The sequence below is a fragment of the Synchiropus splendidus genome, chromosome 18, assembly GCF_027744825.2.
Source record: "Synchiropus splendidus isolate RoL2022-P1 chromosome 18, RoL_Sspl_1.0, whole genome shotgun sequence".
NCBI classification, from domain to species: domain Eukaryota; kingdom Metazoa; phylum Chordata; class Actinopteri; order Syngnathiformes; family Callionymidae; genus Synchiropus; species Synchiropus splendidus.
In genome coordinates, this window is record NC_071351.1 from 10,168,135 (window position 1) to 10,190,183 (window position 22,049).

The window sequence follows — 22,049 nt, forward strand, 5'->3', positions numbered from 1 at the left end:
AACTCATTTATTTATTTTTTCACGAGCTGCACTTAACTCACTTGCCCCTGGATTGTCTTGGTGATGTTTCTCCTTTTTACCCCACAGGAAGAAAACACAATCGGCCCATTCTGCAACACGGCCCATCACATTTAGAGCGTCGCAGAATAGAAGCAGTGTTTTTGTGAGGGCATATGGCATCATGATAAATATGCTCCGGAGGAGGAGGGAGGCTTGGGTTCACTGTCAAGGCACAAATGGAATGAACTTTGGCGTGGTGATTGAGTTAGCGTGTCATAAACAAGGGTTATTGCGGTAAATATTCCAATCCCATGGGGCATTGAATAAAAGGCTAATAAAAAACAAAGTTTGAGTTGTTAGATAGCTAACATATGAGTGATATTGGAGTTGATGTTGCTAACTATCCAGATCTTGACCATGAAAAGAATTGATTGTTGGATGAGAAGCTGTCAAACTTTAGTATATTTAGAAAAATAAAAACCACAATTCCTAATACGGTTTCCCACAATTCCACCGAAATATTTTCCATATATCAAACTAAAATATCACTTGACTTTTAAGATATGTTCAGATCTTCTTTCACTTCACATTGGCAAGTCAAATTTTCTGTTTGCTGTGATGTGCCGGATTCGAAGGTAGCTGATGTGTAGAAGGTGCTGATCAGCAGAACCACTGGGTGGGACCAATCCTGTTCAACCGGGGTGAAACACAACAAACTCCCCGAAGTCTGTCCAAACTTTTTATCCTCCACTCTTAGAATAAAAAGTTGTCATGCTGGATTTGCATTCAACATCTCTGCAGGAAACAAGGTGTTGAGGATGAAAACCTCGAGAGGTTAAAAATAGGCCAGAGATGTAGCGAACGTGGAGGAGGAGGAGAAACGGATCGAGGGGGAGAATTGTTGCAGTGTCGGGACTTTTCATCTGCAGGCCTGAGATAAGAAACCACTGGCTTTTATGTTACAAACTTATTCGATGTTTCTCATTTCTGTCTGTGATGAAAAGGCAGAATAACAGGAAAGAAGCAACGGATTCTGCGAAGGTTAAAGTTCAGCAGCACTTCACAGACAAACTTGTTTTGCTCATTAAACCTTGCGTTTGGAGGGACAAGCCGCGATAGTTGATCAGAATCATATGGAGTTTAAAATAGACTTGGAAATCTGGTCAACTGAAAACATGGTAGCATGAATTGAAATAACTAAATTCATTACAGCATAATAACCTGTAATTAGTGAATCATTTCACCTTAGTGGAGCTGATGAAAGCTGTTGAGTGCTGCCCACAATTCTGAGTGATGTTGAAGATCAGCTGCAGACAGAGCAGCAGCGAGGAATAATGTATTTGCTTAAGTGTATTTCTGCCCATGGGTGGTCGGCGCTGCTGTTGGTTTTGGGAATTACTCCGCCGACTCGACACCTGGCACCGGAGGGCAAGTGTGTGTTACTGTATCAGAGCGGGCTAATGGGCACAATGATGATGAAGCTGTTTAAGTGTGTGTGTCAGAATGTGTGTGCGTGCGTGCTCCCTGGCGGCGTGGTGAGTGTTTAATCTGGCCCGGTGGTGCGCCGTTGGACCGGCTAATCACAGTGTGTCTGTAGGAGTGTGTCGAGCCAGGGGAGCACGCCGTCGCTAACAGCGCCTGACAGACTCATTAAAGAGACCTGGCACTGAGCTACCACACACACACACAGTGTGGGAAAGGCACAAAGTCTCCACTGCGCTGAGACATTTGAATAACACACTTTCACACTTCATTTTAGCCGATTTTGCACTCACACTCATTCATGTTGTGCCGCTCCACGTGTGCGCCGTCTCTCTCTGTTACACACAAATACACACACTTTAGCACGCCGCGAGTGAGAACAAGGCAGGCGGTGACCCCTCACAGTCGCAACCCAAACACAGACAAGAGCCAAGAGCATCTGGGAGAAGACTGGGGGAGCTGGAGGGTGGGAAAAAACGGGAGGTGGCCGAGCAGCAGCGACGTGAGGGGAGCGCCGGTATTTACATGGAAAATAAATGTTTATTGACCACGAAGGCTCAGCGGTTGCTTCATTGAGCAAAGAGATAGTACAATTTACTTTTGAACTCTTGCTTTTGCCTAGTAATTCTTATTTAAGAGACCATTTATTGTAGAGTCCAGTAGCCGTCTGGTGAAGACTAATACTACTACTACAAGTTAAAGTGACAAGGTCACAGTCTGGGACTTCTTGAGTCAGTTAAGGTCAAAGTCCTGGGAAGACTATTTAAATACACTTACAAGAATAGATCACACTTTCAAGAACACAGAGCCACAGAAGAAACAGTTTCACTTTCTTCAGTGAATTATATAAGAGTTTGAGGCTGTTTTGCATCTTCAGCAAGGTTAATTGTGAGACAGTGCGGAGGCATAAGCGCTGACTGACTGACAGGTGAATGTAAAGCAGGCCAATATGTAGTCAAGTGTGGGTCTGCCAGATGTTCCTCCCCACACTGCCACACTTGCACAGTGACACTAATTCAGAAAACAGCATGAGTAATGGGTGAAAAAGAACAAAAAAATGTATGTGGTGTCAGTGCTCTGAAGCCTGTGGACCGAACCAAGTCTGGTGCAAATCTAACAGTGTCAAGTGCAAACATGAAGGGTTGGTGAGACACTCGAATCTAAGTTTCATCTGACAGAAGCCAACTTTGCATATTAATATTCAAATATTTGTCGTGTCTCTTTGGGTTTGTCAACAACACCAACGTGTTAGCAAACGCTTAGATGACATGCGCTCACATTCATTTGAAGTGGAGTTTTCCGTCGCTCTGGGTTGCATCCCCACGAATTCCAGTGAGAGATATCAGTCTTTGTATTGCTAAATGTTCTGCTTTGTTTGCCTGTAACGACAGCGAAAACATGAGCTGCGAAGGCAGCAGCTTTTTGTGGAACTCAGTGATGGCTGCTGACAGTAAAATGTTCCAAATGATCGCCATAAATATATCCAAGTAGTTCGCTGGATCCTTAAATACATATTCAACGCTTGCCAGGAAAATACTTCTATAGTGGATGAATCTTTGCGGCGCCCCCCAGAGGCAATATAAATATAGCAAATAAATAATGATTACATTTCTGTTAAATAAGTTATTTTCTCTTAAACTCGAGTCTTGACAGCAGTTTCCCTCACAGCCCTGCTCCATCCAAAAATCAAACTGTCTTTAATTTTCTATTCCATGTAACAAGCCCAATCTCTCTTTGCCTCCCCCCCTCAGCTCTCATCTCTTCAGCAGTACAATAGCTGTTTTGCTCTCCCCCATCCTCTCTCCCCTCCAGTGCGGGGCTGTGACATTGAGGGAATGTGATGTGATGTATTGTAGTGAATAATGTATTCTGTGAGGATTGTACAGAGCACGTAGAGCAGATGGCAGCAGGTTGATCTCGCAGCGTACGTGTGTGTGCAAGTGCGCGGGCGTGCATGTGCGCATGTGTGTGTTCTGACCCAGAATGGGGGAGGGGTTCATGGAGAAGGAGGCGTGTGGGGGTTGGTGTGTGTAGCTGAGCCTCCTTTGTGAGATAAAACATGCAAATGGTGGATTATTTTAATGCAGTTTTTTTTTTCCAGAGCCTCCGAGCCTTAATCCGTAAAGCAGTTGAAATGAAAATAGTAATATATGTTTTCTTCCAAACCCTCTCCCTCCTTTATTTTCTACTTCCTGATAGGCATTTACAACAGCCAGCTGTCCAGGATCCCTTGCACTTTAATTTCACTGTGTTGTTGTTACTGGTGATTACATCCGGATAGTGTGGAATTGACCGGACCTGCAGCGGAACTGGCTTGTTGTGATCCAGTGACGATAATCATGGCAATGTTTTTGCAGCAACAAATCGACTACCGATGTAGAAACCTGATCAACAACAAAAATATATATTTAGCAGATATATTCTTCTGTGTACTTAATGAATATTTAATGCCTTTTAATATGGTCCTGAAGCCTTCTAGTTAAAGCTGTTATTATGAGATAGTTTCCTGAAAGCATCCTAGTGGTTTCTCTTGGTAATATCATATATCTGTGGTTGAAAAAAAATACAGAACTGCTGCAATTTCTCAGAAACTCTAAAATGATTCAAGGTCATTTTTATCCTTGTGGTCAATGACTAGAAATCCTTCCTATTATTTCTTCCTTGAATACAAAGTAGTATCATGTTTGTTTGACATCGTGATGAAAATTCAAGCGTCCTACCATCCATCCTCTCACACCTTGGTTACAACGTGGTGCAGCTCAGCCACCTATATATTTGCTCAAATCTCCTGTCCTTTGTGTCTGGTACTAACGCTTATAAGTACAGGTGCTGAATGGCTGTTGATAGGCAATGTACTTCCCGCATATGCCTGATCACATATATAATTTTCCTCCGAGAATAAAAGAAGATAATGAGCAGTAGATGAAACATAATTAGTGCACTGAAGAAGAAATGTTCTCCACAACCAGATGGCAGCTTCTGCGCTCATTCTACATTTCCCTGCTTTATTTTTAATTTTCACACAAAACTTTTCACTCTCACCTGTAAATGCTTCACCAGCCGGGAGCAGATGCCGAAAAAAAAAAAACTTCCTTGCAGTTAGTGACTGAGAACATGATCGTCTAACTGTGTTTAAGTATTTCAGCAAGCTAATTCAGTCTCAGCAGGATGGTTGATATTGTACTTAGAAGAGTTTTGCCAGCGGGGATTCATTAGTGCTAAATAATTGAGCGACTTAGATAGCGCTAAGGTGAAACACCCGTTATTATTTTATGGGGTTTATATTCTTGGGGGCCTTCAGTTTATAATGATTAAAAATGCAACAGAGTGGCTGCTGGTCTGAATAGAACTTCGGAGTTTGTCTTGTAAACGCTATATACTGTATGTTGCAGCACTGTGTGTGTAGGTGAAAGACTGTCTGAATACAAGAAAAATAATGGCTGTTTTACATGTAATGTGCTTTCATTTCACTTTATTGAGTCCAAAAAAGTGTGGACAGTTGTGGGAGAGGCCATGACTAAAAGAGAGACACTTATTCACTCTTATGTTACGCTTAGGTTTAAGGTTAGTGTGAGAGGTAGAGTTACTCTTCGACACTTGTTATATCAAGGGATAGTCCTATTGTTTTCCCTGGAGAGCGTCAAGTTTAGGGTGAGTTTGGGTCTGCAGTTTCAGTAGACTGAAGTGATGACTCAGTCGCTCAGAGCATGTCATGTGTTGAGCTCAGTACACACTGCAGTAACTTTAGATAACATCTGTTTTGATTCATGGTGTGAATCATGTGGAACAGTTGGGACAGTATGGATCATGTAGTGACACTATTGTTGTTGATTTGAGCTGTAGTTGGAAAGGAAGTGGAAACTATCGTGGCAGTAAACCCCCAAGGGTCTGTGCTTGTCCCTCTGCCCTTCTTTTTTTGTATAATTGCGAGCCAGCTGTCAAAGCTGCTGATGTTTGCAGATGAGCTGACAAACATCTGGAAAATCTTAGTGTAAATAAAACTGCTCGGTGTATCTCTGTCCACACTCTGTGGGTCCCTTTTATATTTTATCAACATTTTTTTGCTCAATTTTTCTTTATCATGGATTACACAAGCAGCTGTTTTAGTGTCTGAGGAATATTAAAAGGTTTTATCCATCAAGCGAAGACTCCAATGATGAACATGCTCCTGAATCTGCCGTTCTTTAATAACTGTAATTGGATGGGAAGTGGAGATGGTGTAAATTCACTCGTCGCCCCATGATACTCCTCCAGCTGCCGGATCCTTGCATGTGCGCCTTCATGCAGCTTGTATTTGTGCTTGTCAGTGTGAGAGAAGGAGGCAGGGGGGCTTCGGGGAGGAGGCGTGTTTCGGGGGTGGAGGGGATGTCAGCTCATTAACCTCCATTCTGGTGTCGAGTCACCGTGTAAGAATCAAGTCATTACTCCTCCTCTTCCCGCACGCGTCAGCTGGGAGCAGGGGAGTCAGCATGAGGCTGGGGGTCCAAATGTGTGTCCCTGATTTGTGGGGGGGGGTGCTTGACATGTTCCTTTGCAAATGCCCAAACTAAAGCCCCACCGTCTCGCTTCCTTCCCCACTTTTGTCTTCTCTGCTGTCTGTCTCTCTCACCACAGGCCCGGTACAGTGTGGGCGAACGAGGGGTGAGGTTCCACTCAGCCCCCTCAGCAGGCATCAACCCCTTTAGGAAGAGAGTGCCCAGTGCCGTGGTGAGACTTGGCAACTAAGATGACAGTCATGTTGGTTTCTTCCTTTGAGCACCGCAACATAAAGTTGGTGGTCCTCACCCAAAGAGCTTAGCTCGATTAAGTCAGTATCAAGAAAGTCTCGAGAACCTAGTAGGAATCAGTGTTCAGTAATTTCTGGTTTGGTTTCGCCGTTTCTCACGTTGCGTCTCTTTTCCATGCTAACAACTCAAAAGTGTGTGTTAGCACCAACAAAGGAGACAATTGATGGTGTTGGCGGGGTTCACAATGGAACCAGGGCACTCAGAGGTTTTGCCATTTCTTCATCTTCTGCTCTTCTCCGTCATGTAGAGAGCTCAAGCAGCAGATCACAGGAAGATCACCAATTATATGCGACAGGAAACCTGACTTCCCCCCCCACCCTCCTCCTACAGCTGCAGCTATCTGATGCTGTGGTGAGAAAGAACCAATTGTCGAAATGACAGTCTCTGTGTTTGCTTCAGTTAACTCCAGTTGGTTAAAAAGTGGTTGCTGCAGAAACCTCACTGACACTGAGGACGAACGGTCGCACGTGTTGCACTCAAGCACGAGAGCTCTTGACTCCAGAGAAGTTTAAATATAGCATCATCAACCACGCTTGCTAATCGACTGTCCGACTTCACAGCTGGACTGTCATTCGACACAAGTTTGACTGTGACTACTGCGTTATTACTACTAAATGCCTTTAAAATATAGAAATGCAACACACTAGTGCATAGTCATGCGTACAGCACAGTAGTTTACTTCAGCTTTTATTCATTTGTCGTCTGTAGTTTTGGAGTCTGACAGTGAAGTGTTTTTGTGACAGCAATATGTGCAGGTTATGTAGCAGTAAAGTAGCTAGAACTGGATAGTCCTACAAAATGTGTGTTGTATATAAATATAGAACAGTGGATGATAGTGTAGAATACTTGTATTAGTATAGTGTAGTAGTGTTCCATTGCAAAGTTCAGGGTCCAGTGTGTACAATAATAGGGTGGCCTTTATTGTCAGATTGGACTGCTGCTGTGGTGTATGATATGTGTGATGGTTTCCTCTGTGGGCACCAGCAGAACAGTCCGACTGGCTTGTTCAAGGACGTTTGCACACAGCTTCCCAGATTAGACCTGCTGTTTGTCTTATTCAGCTCAGGATTCTAATGAAGTCAGTAATGGAAATAAAACACATGCACACTCGAAAGCCTTCATCCATATCTCATTTTTCAATTGTATTTTAGTTTTAAATGATTCCAATATTTTTTTTCCATTCATCAAGATGTAATTTTTTCCTGTTTTTACCTCCACCATGGAGGCTATGTTATCGATGGCCTTGGTTTCTCAAGAACTTGAAATTTTCAGGAACCATTTTGGGAGTGGTCTGAATCACCACCTGGATCCTGGAATTTTTCTTTTTTGTTTTGAAGGATACTTTCAAGTTCATTTGGAGATTGTGTTCAGGTTGGACTGAAGCTGCTTGGTTGAGGTTTCCACTCTCAATTGTTATTGTTGGTTGTTTCTTCCATATTCCAAGTTCAGTTTTTTCCACTCAAACTTTCGTCAGGTTTAGGAACAGTATCAGAGAAGCGGCTTGTTGGTGATGTTGCATGCGAAAATAAAGCTGAGTCGGCGGGAGATGTCGGTGTGTGCGACCCCGGTATTGCAGGAGCTGCCAGTGTGTGTCAGTGTGTTTGAATGCGGCATCAGACTCACACACCCAGGAAGAGGCCCTGTTCCCCTTATCTGACAACAACAGTGTGTCACCATGGCCACAGGCTGTGCTCTTTATGGGTGCTGTGTTTGTGTGTGTGCGCGTCTCATAGTCATTGTTTGCCCGGGCGTGGTGAGCGTTACTATACTTCCTCTGCTCTTTCATCCCTCAAAACACATTCTCTTTCTTTGATTCATTTTTTTTTATATTCCGTCCTTTTCTCTTCTAGGACTGTGGAGTTGGGCAAATTCAGGGGCCACGTTGTCTCAGCGTGCGCTCCTCCAGCTTAATTGAACAGAGAAGTGTAGGAGATGTAAAAAAAAAAGAGAGAGATGAAGAGGGAGGGTGCTCAAATAGACATGCATATTGCATGAGGACCCCCCTCCCAACACACACACCTCACCTCTCTCTTCACAGAATAGCTGTGTACTGTTCAGGGCCTTATTAATTCCGCTCGGTGAGAGAATTATTTTTAGAGACCTTGTGCATCGACACAGCTTTTAAAGTCACCCGTGTCAGACTTTCCCTGCAACACCATGGATGCTACCTTGTTGTTGCTCTGAACTGTGGTTGTTTCTCAGGCTCACTTAGTTCCATGAAGTGATGTCCAGAAAACTGGTGAAGTTGGTGAAAAGAAGCCGAAAAACAAAGTGGAAAACAAATGCATCTGAAGCAGACATGGTCAACATCCAAGTTGACATTGACTTGGGTAAAGTCGGAAGCTGTTACGGTGATACCTCCCTCCCCTTCCTGGCTTCACGAGCAGCTTCAGTAAAATGCCCATCAATCAAAACAATCTCTCCTGGTTGAAAGAGGGCACGGCAGTGTCGGACTTTTCGTTGCGTTTTCCCTGAACGTGCTAGTTAGCATTATTTCCACCTTGCAGCTTCATTATTTTTGAAAAGCTCAGCGCTGTCGATGATTGCGAGGCATGACCTACTTCTGCATCTCTCCGCTGCCTTTTTACTTTCTCCTCATTTACTGATTCTCTTTTTTTATTCCCTTCATCTTTCCACCTCATTTTCCCCTTTCTTTGTCATTTATTTATTGTCTTTCTCAATTTACCGCCTCAGCGTTGCCTCCATTCTCCTTGTTCTCTTTCATGTGCTCATTCTTTAGTTCTCCATTTGTCTCTCTTCTCTTCCACAACCTATTATTATTATTCTCCGCTCACACACCCCCTCCTGCTCACTTTCTCTCTTCTTTTTATTCGTCTGCGTGAGCGTCACGTGTGTCACGGAGGGATACATGGCGAGCAGCGGTCCCGTCTGAACAATTACCATGCAAAGCAATTCAAATAGAGATGTTTGCCGAAAACAACATGTGTGTAATTACTGTATAATGAGGCCCTTGTCTCAGGCAGAATGCCCAATTAGACTGACGATGAGAAAGTGATGTCAAGGAGGAAGGGGAAGATGGGTGGAAGGGGAGATGAAGAGGCAGGTGATGAGGAGAGAGCATGAAACAGACGAGCGGCCAGAGAAGAGAGAGGACTGCATCTGCAGCAGTAGTGGCTGATTGTGTGGAGTCCCAGGTCATTTTAGAAGGGAGCGACTATAGGAAGAGGGAAAGAGCTTTACATATGTGCAGCCATGTTGGAGAACAAAATGGCTGACGTGATGAAGACGCCCTGTCAGGGTGCTTGAATACGAATGTTGTGCGCTAGAAATAAAGTAGGCATTGGAGGTTTTGTTCTGGCTACGACTGGTCATTGTTGGATGAGCCTGGCTCAGTATTTTGCTGAGGAAACCCAAGAGTCTGAGGTCTAAATTCAACCCAGGTTTTTATCATGAAGCATCACAAAAGCCCTGTTCTTCCACAGAAAAATACAAGTGTAAATGTGCAAAACCAGGCAGATCAGTCTTTTATTTCATCAACTGGAATGTCTGTAGCAGTCCTCCGCATGATCGACTTGATTTATCTGCATTGTGTTTGAATCTAATCACTTGAATAACCAAGTGAATTTTCATAATCTGAACCCTTGAGCGCAGAGCTAACGGAGCATCGCCTCAGGGCAGACACACGTTCCCCCGTGCTCTCCACTTATAGGCTCCTCTGCATACTTTTCCCTGATATTAGATCCCCCCCTCCACGCGCCGCAGGAGTTCCGACCCATTTCCGTCCATTAGCACGTGCGTATTGTTTTAAAGCAAGTATCTCTTCTGATCCAATTTGCGCTCGCTCGAATCCAGTTCATCACTCAAGCCTTCAGGAGGTTTTTCCTCCTCACAAAGAAGACCTCCCTAAATGAAACAGTGCCTCCCGTATATTCACTTCAAAGACTCTCGACACAAAACACTGTCTGGTTTGATCATCTGCTTCCGAGACTTCTGTGCTACGACGTAACAAAGACTGACCTCAGTCAACAGATACAAAAACTTGGCCCAATCGGGTTCCTTCCTGCGATGAATAAACCCACTGGGACTCAAAGGCGTTTAACAATCTTCCATCACCTCGACACTTCAGTTGCTGAGCTGTTTATGGACCTGATTCTCATTTCTGCTTGAGCTAAACGGAGAGCGTCAGTCGGCGGGTTCTGATTTATGTGTGAGAAGGAATGTATGTGGGGAAAAACACCAGCCTGGATCAGAAGCAAACTTTTCAACACCATGTCAAACCATAAATGAGATTTTATTGCGAATTATCTGGCATGTATATATATATATATATATATATATATATATATATATATATATATATATATATATATATATATATATACTTTTTTTTTCAAATAATGTTTGTGATTTGTGCTCACACACAAAAGTCTGTGATTTTAAATGGTGTCAATAAAATGTAGCTGCTCTTCCTCTTCCTTCTAAAATGTCCCTGACTCAAAGTTTTCCCACATTCAGTCACATCTATTCCACAGCATGAGTTCACTCTAGTTTGTATTTCAATGTATTAGGTCAGACAGCCATTCTCAGTTGTCAACGCGCTGTAGCATGTTTGGTCATGGAATTCTTGAGGGATTTATCTTTCTGTGGAGCCTGACATCAGAGCCGGCGTGTAGCACGCGGCGTAACTGCTGACCCGGTGTGATTTCCCAGCACCTTTAGCCGTCAGGGGTCACGGGTTGTTGCACGAGTCCTGACCCCTGTGTCACCCTCTGGTTTGGCACCTGCAGCAAGTGATCTTTCAACCGCTGATTACCTCCTCATTGAAGACACAACCTTTGCCGCGCTGCACATCAACAGAGCTGCTCACACACACCACACGCCCGACGGGGACTGACTCTGTCTCTCCTCCTTTTGTCACTGTGTTCATGGCGCTTAATTACCGGCCTGCTAACGAACTGTAATTACCCACGCTGCCATGCCACCGCGAGGTTTAACCAAAGTGACAAAGTCATTAGTCTCACACTCCAGGGTCTGGAAGAGCGCGCCACACAGCCTCCCTGACTCTGAAAGTGCTCCTCTAAACAGCCTCAGTCATGAACCGTCATCTTCTGTTTCTCTTCCTCCCACAGTTTGATGGTGACAACATGTACATGAATGACAATAACCAAGAATTTCGGACACCAAACCAGGTAAGGAAGTCTCCACCTGCATGACCAAACACAGACGGCGTTGTGTGGTGTGGTTTTACTCGATGTTTATCCAAGGCAAAATGAGGTGATGTCGGGATTGTTTGTACACGGAAACCTCTCCAAATCGTAGACACAAGCTTGCTTCATAAAGAATACTTACCCACAATGTATACGCCTGTGTGTAGCTCAAGAGGCCACGTATTAACTTGAGAGAATGTCTGTGTGTGTGTGTGTGTGTGTGTGTGCAAGCCCTAATTGAGGAGGTGGGTCCACCCCGCTGCGTTTTGTCACAACACGAAGACCTCACTGCTGGATCAACAAATCTTGACTCCCCAAATCTGCCATATGTGCTGCCATGTGTTGCTGTGCAGCAGCTGCGAGCGCTCGGCGCCGCGCCCGCCTGACTGTCGCTCCAGACCTGGACCTGTAGCACATGCAGCACTCTTGACTGCTGATGGTTCTAATCCCTTCCATGTTGATGTATATATATGTACGTATATTCACTCTGAGAATCTGTCGAACGCTCCGCTGAGGTTAAAGGTTAAAACAACACTTTGGCTTATGAGGAATTAAAATGTTATCATCGCTGGAGTGCAACAAATCTCATCCAGCGATCAGGATTTCCAGGATGTAATCACACGATCATCTGCTTCATCCAAACAGCGATCTTTTTGCTTTGTAGCAAGAAATTTAAACAGTCTTTAATCTGCGTTGTCGCTGCAGACTGTCCAGTGATGTTCTGCTTAAGAGAGGAATAATTGCTACACCCCTTTTTAAATCACTACCCAGAGTTCTCCTGGGCTTAAAGTAGGGCAACATACTTTCTGAAAATGGCTCATAACTGTAGCGTCACATTGCATTTCAGTCATACAGACTACATCTTTCTATAACACACACATCCCAGGTGAACATCAGTTAACAATTAAAGCCAGCCAGAAACTACTGACCTTTTAACGTTGGAACGTGCAGAACTTGATCATACAGCTCCATCAAAAGGGTCTGACAATCCACAGGGTCCTTTGTACCAGAGTGTAATTTTAACCCCTTCAAACACATGTGAATTCATCCAGAATTTTTCCCAAACTGTGCTCACCCGCCGTAAATTGGTTTTTGCGAAGATTGAAAAACCAAAGTGTGCACATAAACTTGGCAGACATGCATGTACGCCCATAAAATCACACACACCAAGCGTCACCCTAGAGCCATGAGGTTGCCTTTGCCTTTGATGTTTGGGATTGTGCCACTATAATGAGAGGTCGAGTGGGAGCTTTAACAGCTTATTGTCTACTTATAGTTCACATCACAGACGCGGAATCCATCGCCACATTCTCAGCGCTGCCCTAATTATGTCTGGCCCTACACTAACATAGCTGCGTGTTAATTGGGATAAATGTCCGGCTTTGTAGTGTCTTTGCCGCAGCAGCCATGCGTCAATCATCAGTGCCCGCCCCTCCGTCCCCCGACCGCTCCAGCACCGTGTCAACAAATAGCTTCTTAGTGGATAAGGCAATTTGGGCTTTTCAAAACATTTCACTTGCAGCTGATGCTCTGTCAGCGGTGTCAAATAGAAGCTTACACACCAGTTCTCAGTCTCCTCCCCAAACACACACTCCACTGTTTGGCTTCCAATCCTTTAATACGCCAGATTTAATTTGCAATTTGGAAGAGGCAGGATGTGAGGCTCAGAACTTTTGGAGAATTTTAATTTAAAGCATCAGTCACTTGGATAAGAGGTTGACTCGCGCCTTCTTCACTTTTGCTGTTTTAATTTGTTCAAATTAACATTCTGGCGGATGTTTAGCGCTCTTGATGATGTCATCACAAGAGCCTGTGAAAAGAACTTTCACTCTCATTTCATTTATAGTTAGCTCTGCTTCTTGCTTTTGTCATTTTTTTTTCGACAACTTATCACAGTCCCCAGCTTTTCGACATAAATAGTTTCGACATTTTTAACTCTAACTATTTGTCGTGTGTGTGTTTGAGTGTACTCTTTGCTGGACCTGTCCCGGGCGCCTGTCATCCTATAGGTCACGTATAGGCTCCCATAAATGGAGCAAGCAAAATGTGGTAGATGAATGAATATTTTTAGTCTCTTGTTTAAGAGGGTGGGCGGGGCTGTAGGAAGTGCAACACCGCACAGCAATTCCTGTCTATAAATCCAGCTCTGACATTCTCTGCCGCTTGTGCTTGGATTTCTGTCGACTGTCCAAGTAAATCAGGTTCATGAGTGAGGGGAAAATGACGATAAATGCATGGGTGGAAGCAGTGACGACATCATTCTATGCTGTTGAATGTGCCCCCAAAATTGGCTTTAATATTTGAAATAACAAGACACTGATGTGGTTGCGATGTCGTCTGTAGTCTGTAGAACCTGATGTGAGTCTTTAAAAACAGAGCACGGAGCCAGAACAGAGGCTCTTTTGTTTGCATGTCTGGGGTCTTCCACAGCAAACGCACCCAGCTAGTGGTTTGACACAGCCGGGAGATTACGTTACACATAACATCTCTGGGCTTTTGTTGGGGAAAAAAAAAGACAGAAACCACTAATCATGAACATATTTAAAGAGGCCGCGTACAGTATACTCAGACACAATCTCTTCATTCAAACAAGATGTTGCTCAAGGCTTCAACAAGAGCCGCACATATGGGCTCTCTGATGGTATTGATGTTTTCCATTTGGCTCATCAGCGCTCAGTCCAAGAGTGTGGGCGGACCGTTTTGTTTGATTGGCGTTGTTTATACGTGCCCACACACACAGATATTAGAGGGATACTTTGTCCATTTTAGAAAATTAAACTGCTTTTATGAAACCAGTCGGAGGAGATCACTGAGCGCTTCCAACTGGAGCAGGACGTCGGTGAACGAATTCAGATCATGTGTCACCGTGGTGATTCCGTCTGAGACAGCATGGTTTATCTGGTGGGATGGGAAAGAAACTAGCTGTTATGACTCTAAATTTCACAATAAAATATGCTAATAATTCCTTTACATTGCAAGCTGCAGCAGATCAGATTGATAACAACGATAAATTTATTCTTTTTGTTGAGTATTACAATGCTGAACTAGTGCTGTGATGCTATATGCTGGCTGAGTTTCACATGAACAACAGCAACAGTAACTTACTAAAATATGATTTATGAAATAATGAACCAGACAATGTGCCACTGGAGTCACTCTAGAAACAAAAATAAAAATAAAATCGGTAAAGTATACTCAGACAAGCACATTATATCATCATATAATACATAATATTCTGGTAATACACAATAAGAATCAGTGTGTTTTGGTGTTATATGTTCCTCATGTTCTAGTTTAAGTTCCCCAGTTTGCTTAAGGTTGCTGGTGAAGCAGGCTAGGTTTCTCTCCCTCTGAACATCTCTTATTATCACCGTCAGATAATGCCGATGAGTTTATTTCTGCAGCGCTTAAATAACTAGATGGTAAACCGAACTCACCCACGCCCACACAAGATCTAAATTAGCACAGTGGACAATAACTGTGGATTCATATCGGCACAGAGTGTTTATGCAGACGGGTATTTTTAAGCTTTTTCTGCCTCCCTTCACCCTGTAATCAGCCCGGATGGTGGATTCATGTTCGACAGGGGAAAGAAAATGAGAGACGGGAAACAATATTTACAGAAACATCTGGTTGAGAAAAGAGCCTTCTGGAGAAAAGGGCTTTTTCCACTCGGCCGTTGCACTTGTTGCTTTGTGTCTGTGATCAGCAGAGGAAGCAGAGCGGCTGTTTTTTTTTTTCACTGTTTTCGGAGAAGCAGCAAGTTTCAGCACGTCTGTGTGTTCGACTCGCAGGTGTCTCGCTGTCTTTATCGATTTGGCCTGCTACAAAAGAACAGTGGTTGATGTTTGAGATTAGAGCTCATTTGTTGAAAGCGCTTCCTCGCCTTCCTGTTTCTTTTTTCTTCCGTTTCACAACTTTTTTTTAGCTAAATGAAATTTGACAAAATTTTGCTTCAGTCAGCAAGTGTCTCCAGGTTAGATTCAGTGTCGTGTTTTTTGCCCTGAGACGCGAAACCCTCGAAAGAATCAGGATGAGCTGTTCCTGACAATGATAGGTGACGCGACAGCTCCACACACTGACAATGTCATTGTTATACTTGATAGTGACATGTGAGTCCTCGAGCTTAAATCAATGTGCTCCTGTTGCAGCAGCAATGGCAGCTCTGGCTACCTAAGAAGTCACGTCTGAAAGAGACCGTTGTCGCGGGTTTCCAGCCACCTAAGCGACAATGTTGCGTTAAAAAAGTAGGTCAGTCAGCTGAGGGGCTAAAGCTAGTCTAAATATGGCGGATCGAAGAGGCTGAAATGTCGACCTGTGGAATTAATTCTTCACCTTGTTGATGCATTTGTCAGTGAAAACTCTGATTGGTCGCGACGTGAGTGAGTGAGTGAGTTGCGGACATAAAGTGACAGCGTTCGTGACATTAGAATGTGAGTAACAATACCATTTGTTTTTGTGGAGCTTAGAACTGACCAGCTATTTTCAATGCCACATTGTCCTACCTCAGTACGGAACATCACTTTGTGAGCTTTATAAATTCAAGCCTCCATTCAAGGGTTTGTTATGTTACTCCAGATGTGCTCCTGGTGTAACCAGCTGATGTTCTTCCCCTCCATCTTCACTCTCTTTCTCTTGTTTCTCTCTTAGTCAGACACCTCAGTACACCCTGGCACCACACACCCTATGTGGGCGATGCTGATGTGAAAACGCTCGGGTTACTTAATGGTGACTCACTGTTGCACCATTGTACCACCACTCCAGCCCCCACTTGTGTAAATGTTTAGCGTTTTTTTTTTTTTTTTTTTTTCACCCTGCAAGAAAAGCAAGAGGGACAAATGAGACGATGCATAAGAAAATGAAAAACTGAAAAACGCCAACACACTTCTCGCCACGTCTTTGAGGCTGCGCGCAGCCGTCGGCAAGGTCGAGAGACGGAAGTGGAGACGCAACACTGTGAGGCGTTTATTTAAATTTCAAGAGAGCGTATCATACTGGTATCATGAGTTCAGGCTAAAAACAGTTTTCCAAACCAGCGGTGGGGGCATCGATATCTGGAAAAACAGAGCTGGAGGAACATCAGAGGAAGTTCCACACCCGTGCTAGCGGGGATTGTACGTTGTAACCGGGCTTGTTCTTTATGTAGGTCAATCCATGTCAGCCAATAAGTCCAATTACCATCAGCCTCAGAAATAGAACAAGCGCTGACCTTTGCTCCGCTTTTTTTTAATGGAGCTGAACTGGATGGAGAGATGGATGGGGCCATGCTGCACAATGAGGAATGCATTATGAATACTATAACAAGAAGAGATGACTTGCTCTGTAACTGCAGACAGTCTGCGTAGTACTGTTAAGCCATTGTTAAAGCTGTGTTGAGTCTGTGGGTTTGTTGAATTAAGTCATATTGAATTGTCCATCCGTCTGAGACTCGGAGTAGAGCGATGGGTTTTCTGAGTCTCAACCTTCAGTATTCTTTCAGTCTGGCAAGCAAACTTGTTCATTAAAGTTGAAAACTCAAGTTTACCTTGACCCCCACACTCCTCACCCCCCTCAAATGCAAAGCCAACAGAAAAGCAAAGTCTCTTGTGCAACGGCAAGTTACGAGCAGCAGGAGAGCACTCAATGATTCATACACTCTTTTAAGAGAGTTTGATTGAAGCCGTGGCTCTATTTCGGGCCGGGCCTCTCCCTCGTCATGCAGCAGGATGGAGTCAAGGGATTTAGCTGCACTAAGTAGTTTGATATTTCTGCTGCTTTTCTGTGTGTCTTCTCACTCTGATCTCCCTCATCATATGGAGAGCAAGGTCACGGCTGATTGAAATATAATAGAAGTGTAGACATCTGGCCTAATGCTGCGGGAAGTTAAATCTATTTTAATGGCCACTGCTGCACTGGATTCTCTCCCGCGCTCCGCTGACAGTAAATCACAATGTTCTCTTATTACCCCGACTGGAATGAGGGCAGAGAGAAAGAACAATGAGGGATCCACATCGTTTGTTTTCACCCCTCCCTCTCTCCTTCCTCCTCTCCTCATGAAGCGAGCGGTTTAAAGAGAGTGACATCATGAAAATAAAAATAAAGGGGATTATGGGCGAGCTATTGTACCGTGCCTGATTACCGGGGCTTCCTTGTTCCCCCGGGGGGCATGAGTGAGTACGATGCTCGATATTTTGCTTATTTATGTTTTTTAATGAAGGACAAACACTGCAGTTAGCCGGAGGGAAATTCAGGTTTTAACAAATATGTCAACAAGATTAGGGCACTGTGGATAAATATTTGTGTTAAATCCTCGACTAATTGACAATTTAGTCTTTTTGTGGATTCTATTTGTCGTAGTTGCTGCTGGTTCCTTCTTAGTATTTGTTGTGATACATTTGGAAATTTTCTAAATTTCTTTTTTATTTTTAGTTATAAGCCTGCCTCTTCAGCATGTTGTGGTTTTTTCTCAGTAATATTTGTGTTCAAATCACATATTATGTTGGGTTTATTTTTCTTCTTCATCACCTTTTTAGTGACCGTTGCAGGTTTTTCAGTGTCTTGTGACTGTCGGGTCTTTGTCGTGACTCATCCTTTCCTTGTATAATTGTTGCACGTCTTTATGACCACTGCATAACTGTGATCATTACATCATTACAAGGACTGTTTCGTCTTTTAGTGACTACTGGATGGAGTTCAAGCTCCTTTTGGGGATCATTTTAAACAAATTTTTAGACATTTTTAGAAAAAAATTTTAAAAAGCTCTTGCTGAGGTTTTTAATTGTGTCACTGTTGTGTGTACTTACATACATGTTGCTGATCTTTTTGGTCTGGTATTGTGATAGTTACCCTCCTATTTGTCATGAGCATTGATTGTTTGACTGTTGTAGAGACTTTCCCCAAGTCAGATGAATGGAACTGGGAGTGTTGTCAGTAATGATTCATTCTTAGATCTGGCTTCTTCATGTTTTTGGGTCCTGATCTATTCCATGCTCACGATCTGGTTCATCTCAGCTGTTTTAGATGCATCTCAGCGAACAGTATATGCAGTATATGCAATGGTGAGTTGGGTCCTTTCTACCCACCTAAATGAGATCCATTCTGATGTGACATTTGGGAGAATTGCTGGTGTGTGGCGGCACACAGAAGAGGTTAGCACTCTCCGATTGGCTGCAGCCCACCAAGGCCCTTCTGTCCTTTCGCGACAGAACTAGCTGTGACCCCATGCCACTCTGCAGACCCACTTATACTCCCCTTTTCTAGCTGCACACTTCATTTTGATCCTGTCTATCAGTCCAAAATATAAGGCATCACAGCCGATGTGGCCCAGCAACACCAGTTACTGAGAGGCTGCAGCACGATGTAATAGCAAAAAAGCTACCCAGCTGTAACTAAGAATAAAGCACAAAAACTCAATGTGGCATCACAACTTTTGAGAATGCAAATAAACAAGCACTTACACAAATGGTGTAGCTCCTGAAGTCAGAGTTTCATCTGTATGTGATGCATGTCTTTTGGTTTGATCGGTGAAGGTGAATTTTAAAAGTCCCCATAAGATGTTGTAAAGATTTACCATTGCCATGTGGACCTCAGGTCATTTATTTATGCGGGGCCAGCTGTTGTTTGTTGGTGCAATGCCGCCGCACCCTCCTTTCAGCCACCAAGAAGCATATGGCCGCTTGACTTTTCACGGGACGCTGTACGCTTCGCCATGATGTGAAGACGTCAATCACGTGCCGCGTGAACTCTCTGGCGAGCCACTGCGGAACTCGGACTCGTGGCTCCCAAATGAGCCGTCAACACTAACCACCTCATAGGTCTGAAAGTACTTCATCAGTGAGTTAATGGCTTCATCTCAGCAGTGCGGCAACTGGCATGGAGGAGACTTTGGCTTCAGCTGCTTCATGCATTGACACTAAAGCACAGAATTTTAACAAAGGGAGCGAGAGGAAAGCAAGGAGTGGGCAGTGAGACTTCAGTGCTGAATCTAGAATAAGGAATTATTTGCTGACAAAATCGTATGTGAGATCATAGATTCAATTTTCAAGATACACATTTGGCGTCATGTGCTTCTTTTAAATATAAATATAATCTGTCAAACAGCATCGCTCTCATCTATAGACGACCTCAAAGACCGAGTCGCATCAAACAGCCCCCATCATCCTGTTTATGTTTCATGAAGCAAATCAGAAGAGAATTGATATGTCGGCACTTTAAAGGTCTCCAGCGACATCCTTGTCCAGAAAAGTGACAGATTTGTTTAAATTTCACCTCTGGAGAGGTCGAGAGCAGCATTTGTTGTGCAATTCTGACCTCATTTTTTTACCCCCTCCTTTCATCAGTCCAGAAAGACAGTGTGTCTATGAATTATTTATTTATGTTGGAAAATATTAAACTTGTGATGTCCTTGTTCCACGTCTTATCCTCAAGGGCATCAGAAGAAGCTGTAAATATGAGAAAAAGAGATTCAAGGCGCAGCCGTAAAATTGCCTCCAACAGCATTTAAATCTCGCAACACGCTTGTGACAACAGTTGTCTTTCATCCATGGCACAGGAAGTGTATGAAATAACAGCGACGACACTAACTCTGCCACTGGCAGATCAATGAGTCACACAATCATCTCCAATGACTCGCCTATGATTGTTCACTAGGGCTTTTGTTCGACAAACTGTCCTGATCGTGGTCACATCAGGGGTTTAAAGAGCTTGGCTGAATGGTGTTAAATGTGCCTGGAGAGTCGTGGTTGTCGGTCAGAGGTGTCAAACTCGAGCCCACAAGGGGTCAAAGTTTGAAACAGATCAAGCCGAAAACCCCCCAAAAAAATCATTTATTGAAGTCGTGAATGACGTTGGAAAAAGTAGGGAAAACAGAATCCCATGTCAGTGTTTGATGACTGACAGTTTACTTCTGCGTCTTTGCTTAGATACATTTTCACTTTTTTTGTTGTTGCCTAATTCTTGACCTTAGTAGTATCCACTCACCAGCGTCTCTCGTCTCAGGGCAACTCTTGAACCCTAGTCTTCAGTCATGGGGTCAACATGTGATGCTAACGCTTTCAACTAGTTTTCAATTTGATCCAAGCTGTATGTATTGTAGCTCATGTGGGCCGCATAAAATGTCTTGGAGGGCCATATTTGGCCCACGAGCCTTGACTTGACTCACAAGGTTCATGTGATGTTTTTGTGGCATGATTGAAGTGATAATTTTCTTAAGATAGTAATAATCCTCCTTGTAATAACAGAGAAGACTAATGTTATTCAGTCATGGTTTTCTTAGTTTTACCTCATTGAAGGTTGTAAACACGTTTTCTGATGTGTTTTTATTGACTCGCATCCTGCCTGGTGACAATTGGTAAAACACGACAACAAGCGTGATCATGAGAAGAAAACCGACATTTGGGAGTCGCAGTTGTCACTGGTGATATTTCTTAGCAAGCGTCATGTTAAAAGAGCGACAGTTATGCGCAGAAAAAGCTGATAGTTAGAACATTTTCTCTTTCATTACTGTCTCTCACATAATGCGGAGGAGACTTTCATCCCGTCTTCAAGCCTCCGCCACTCTCTTCATGCCAACGTTTCTTGCCATTTGTTTACTAAAAGTATTTGTTTGTAAGATGAATGGCTGCGCTGGCAGGCGGGATGACGGCTCCAGCGAGATGATATTGAATTGATTTCTGAAATGTTGCAGAACGGAGTGGCTGATGTGCGCCACGAGACATGAATAATAAAAATTCTATTAAAAAGCTCTTGAATGGCTGACACCGGAATATTATTTGTGATGATTAATTTTCTTCAGTCATTATGAAGGAGTGTTGCCATCAGATTGCCGCTGACAAAATTGCTTTTTATTCACCGGGGAATACTCTGGCTTTGTTTTTGAGAGGCCACTGCTGTATTTCTCCCTGTTATTCTGCATCACGAGAGTTCTTTTTGATAAGCTGTGATCCACAGGTGATCACATGATCAATCCTGGCTAAGCTCAAAATCTAAATATAAACTGTATATATTAGGAGTGGGATTCGATTAAAAAAAAAAAAATCTAGTTCATGAGAGAATTTGTGATTTATTTATCTCAATTGCATTGAAGAATATTTGCCTGAAGAAGGCACATTTTTCTATTTGAATGAATTTGGTATATTACTGAATCAAATGATACATACATTTAAAACACAAAATATTGTTTATTTTGCATCAGTTTGACAATAGCACAATAAATCACGTGTTTTTATATCACCTTATTTAAAGTAAAGCTCTTTTAATGTCCTGAAAATATTTGTATAAGAATTTCAATTTTATAAGAATTTCAAATACATTCAGAGTTGTGGAAACCCTGTCCATTGTGTAGCGAAAAACATCCCTGAACAAAAGCAAACTGCTTTTGTTTGCTTTTGTTCAGGGATTCCTCCATGTTTGTTGTTGTTGTTCTCATCCTAGCTGCCACCTGTCTTGTGCATCAGTGTGATCAGTGGACCAGGAACTATATATATATAGATGTGTGACTTGAGGCTGGTTTAGTCCATCATTACTCGACAGTTACTTCGATGAAGTCCTCATCTCTGGCGCTGCAAAATAAGAGTTTTGTTCCTGTTTGATTGGCATTTTAATTACAAGATTATCCAATTAACACTTAAAGCTG

At 43.2% G+C, this 22,049-nt stretch overlaps 1 protein-coding gene across 4 annotated transcripts in view; it reads left to right on the plus strand.

The window, feature by feature from the left end:
• Window positions 1-22,049, plus strand: part of LOC128750114 (TOX high mobility group box family member 2-like) — a 60,693-nt gene that overhangs the window by 17,870 nt on the left and 20,774 nt on the right. For 2 of the 4 annotated variants that reach the window (XM_053850328.1, XM_053850329.1), the window contains exons 2-3: window positions 6,097-6,189; window positions 11,360-11,419. The exons of 1 other annotated variant lie outside the window; for it this stretch is intronic. In XM_053850328.1, the coding sequence (XP_053706303.1) occupies window positions 6,097-6,189; window positions 11,360-11,419 (153 nt within the window). The remainder of the gene's footprint in view (window positions 1-6,096; window positions 6,190-11,359; window positions 11,420-22,049) is intronic. One more of the 4 variants, XM_053850330.1, reaches the window with a different exon arrangement.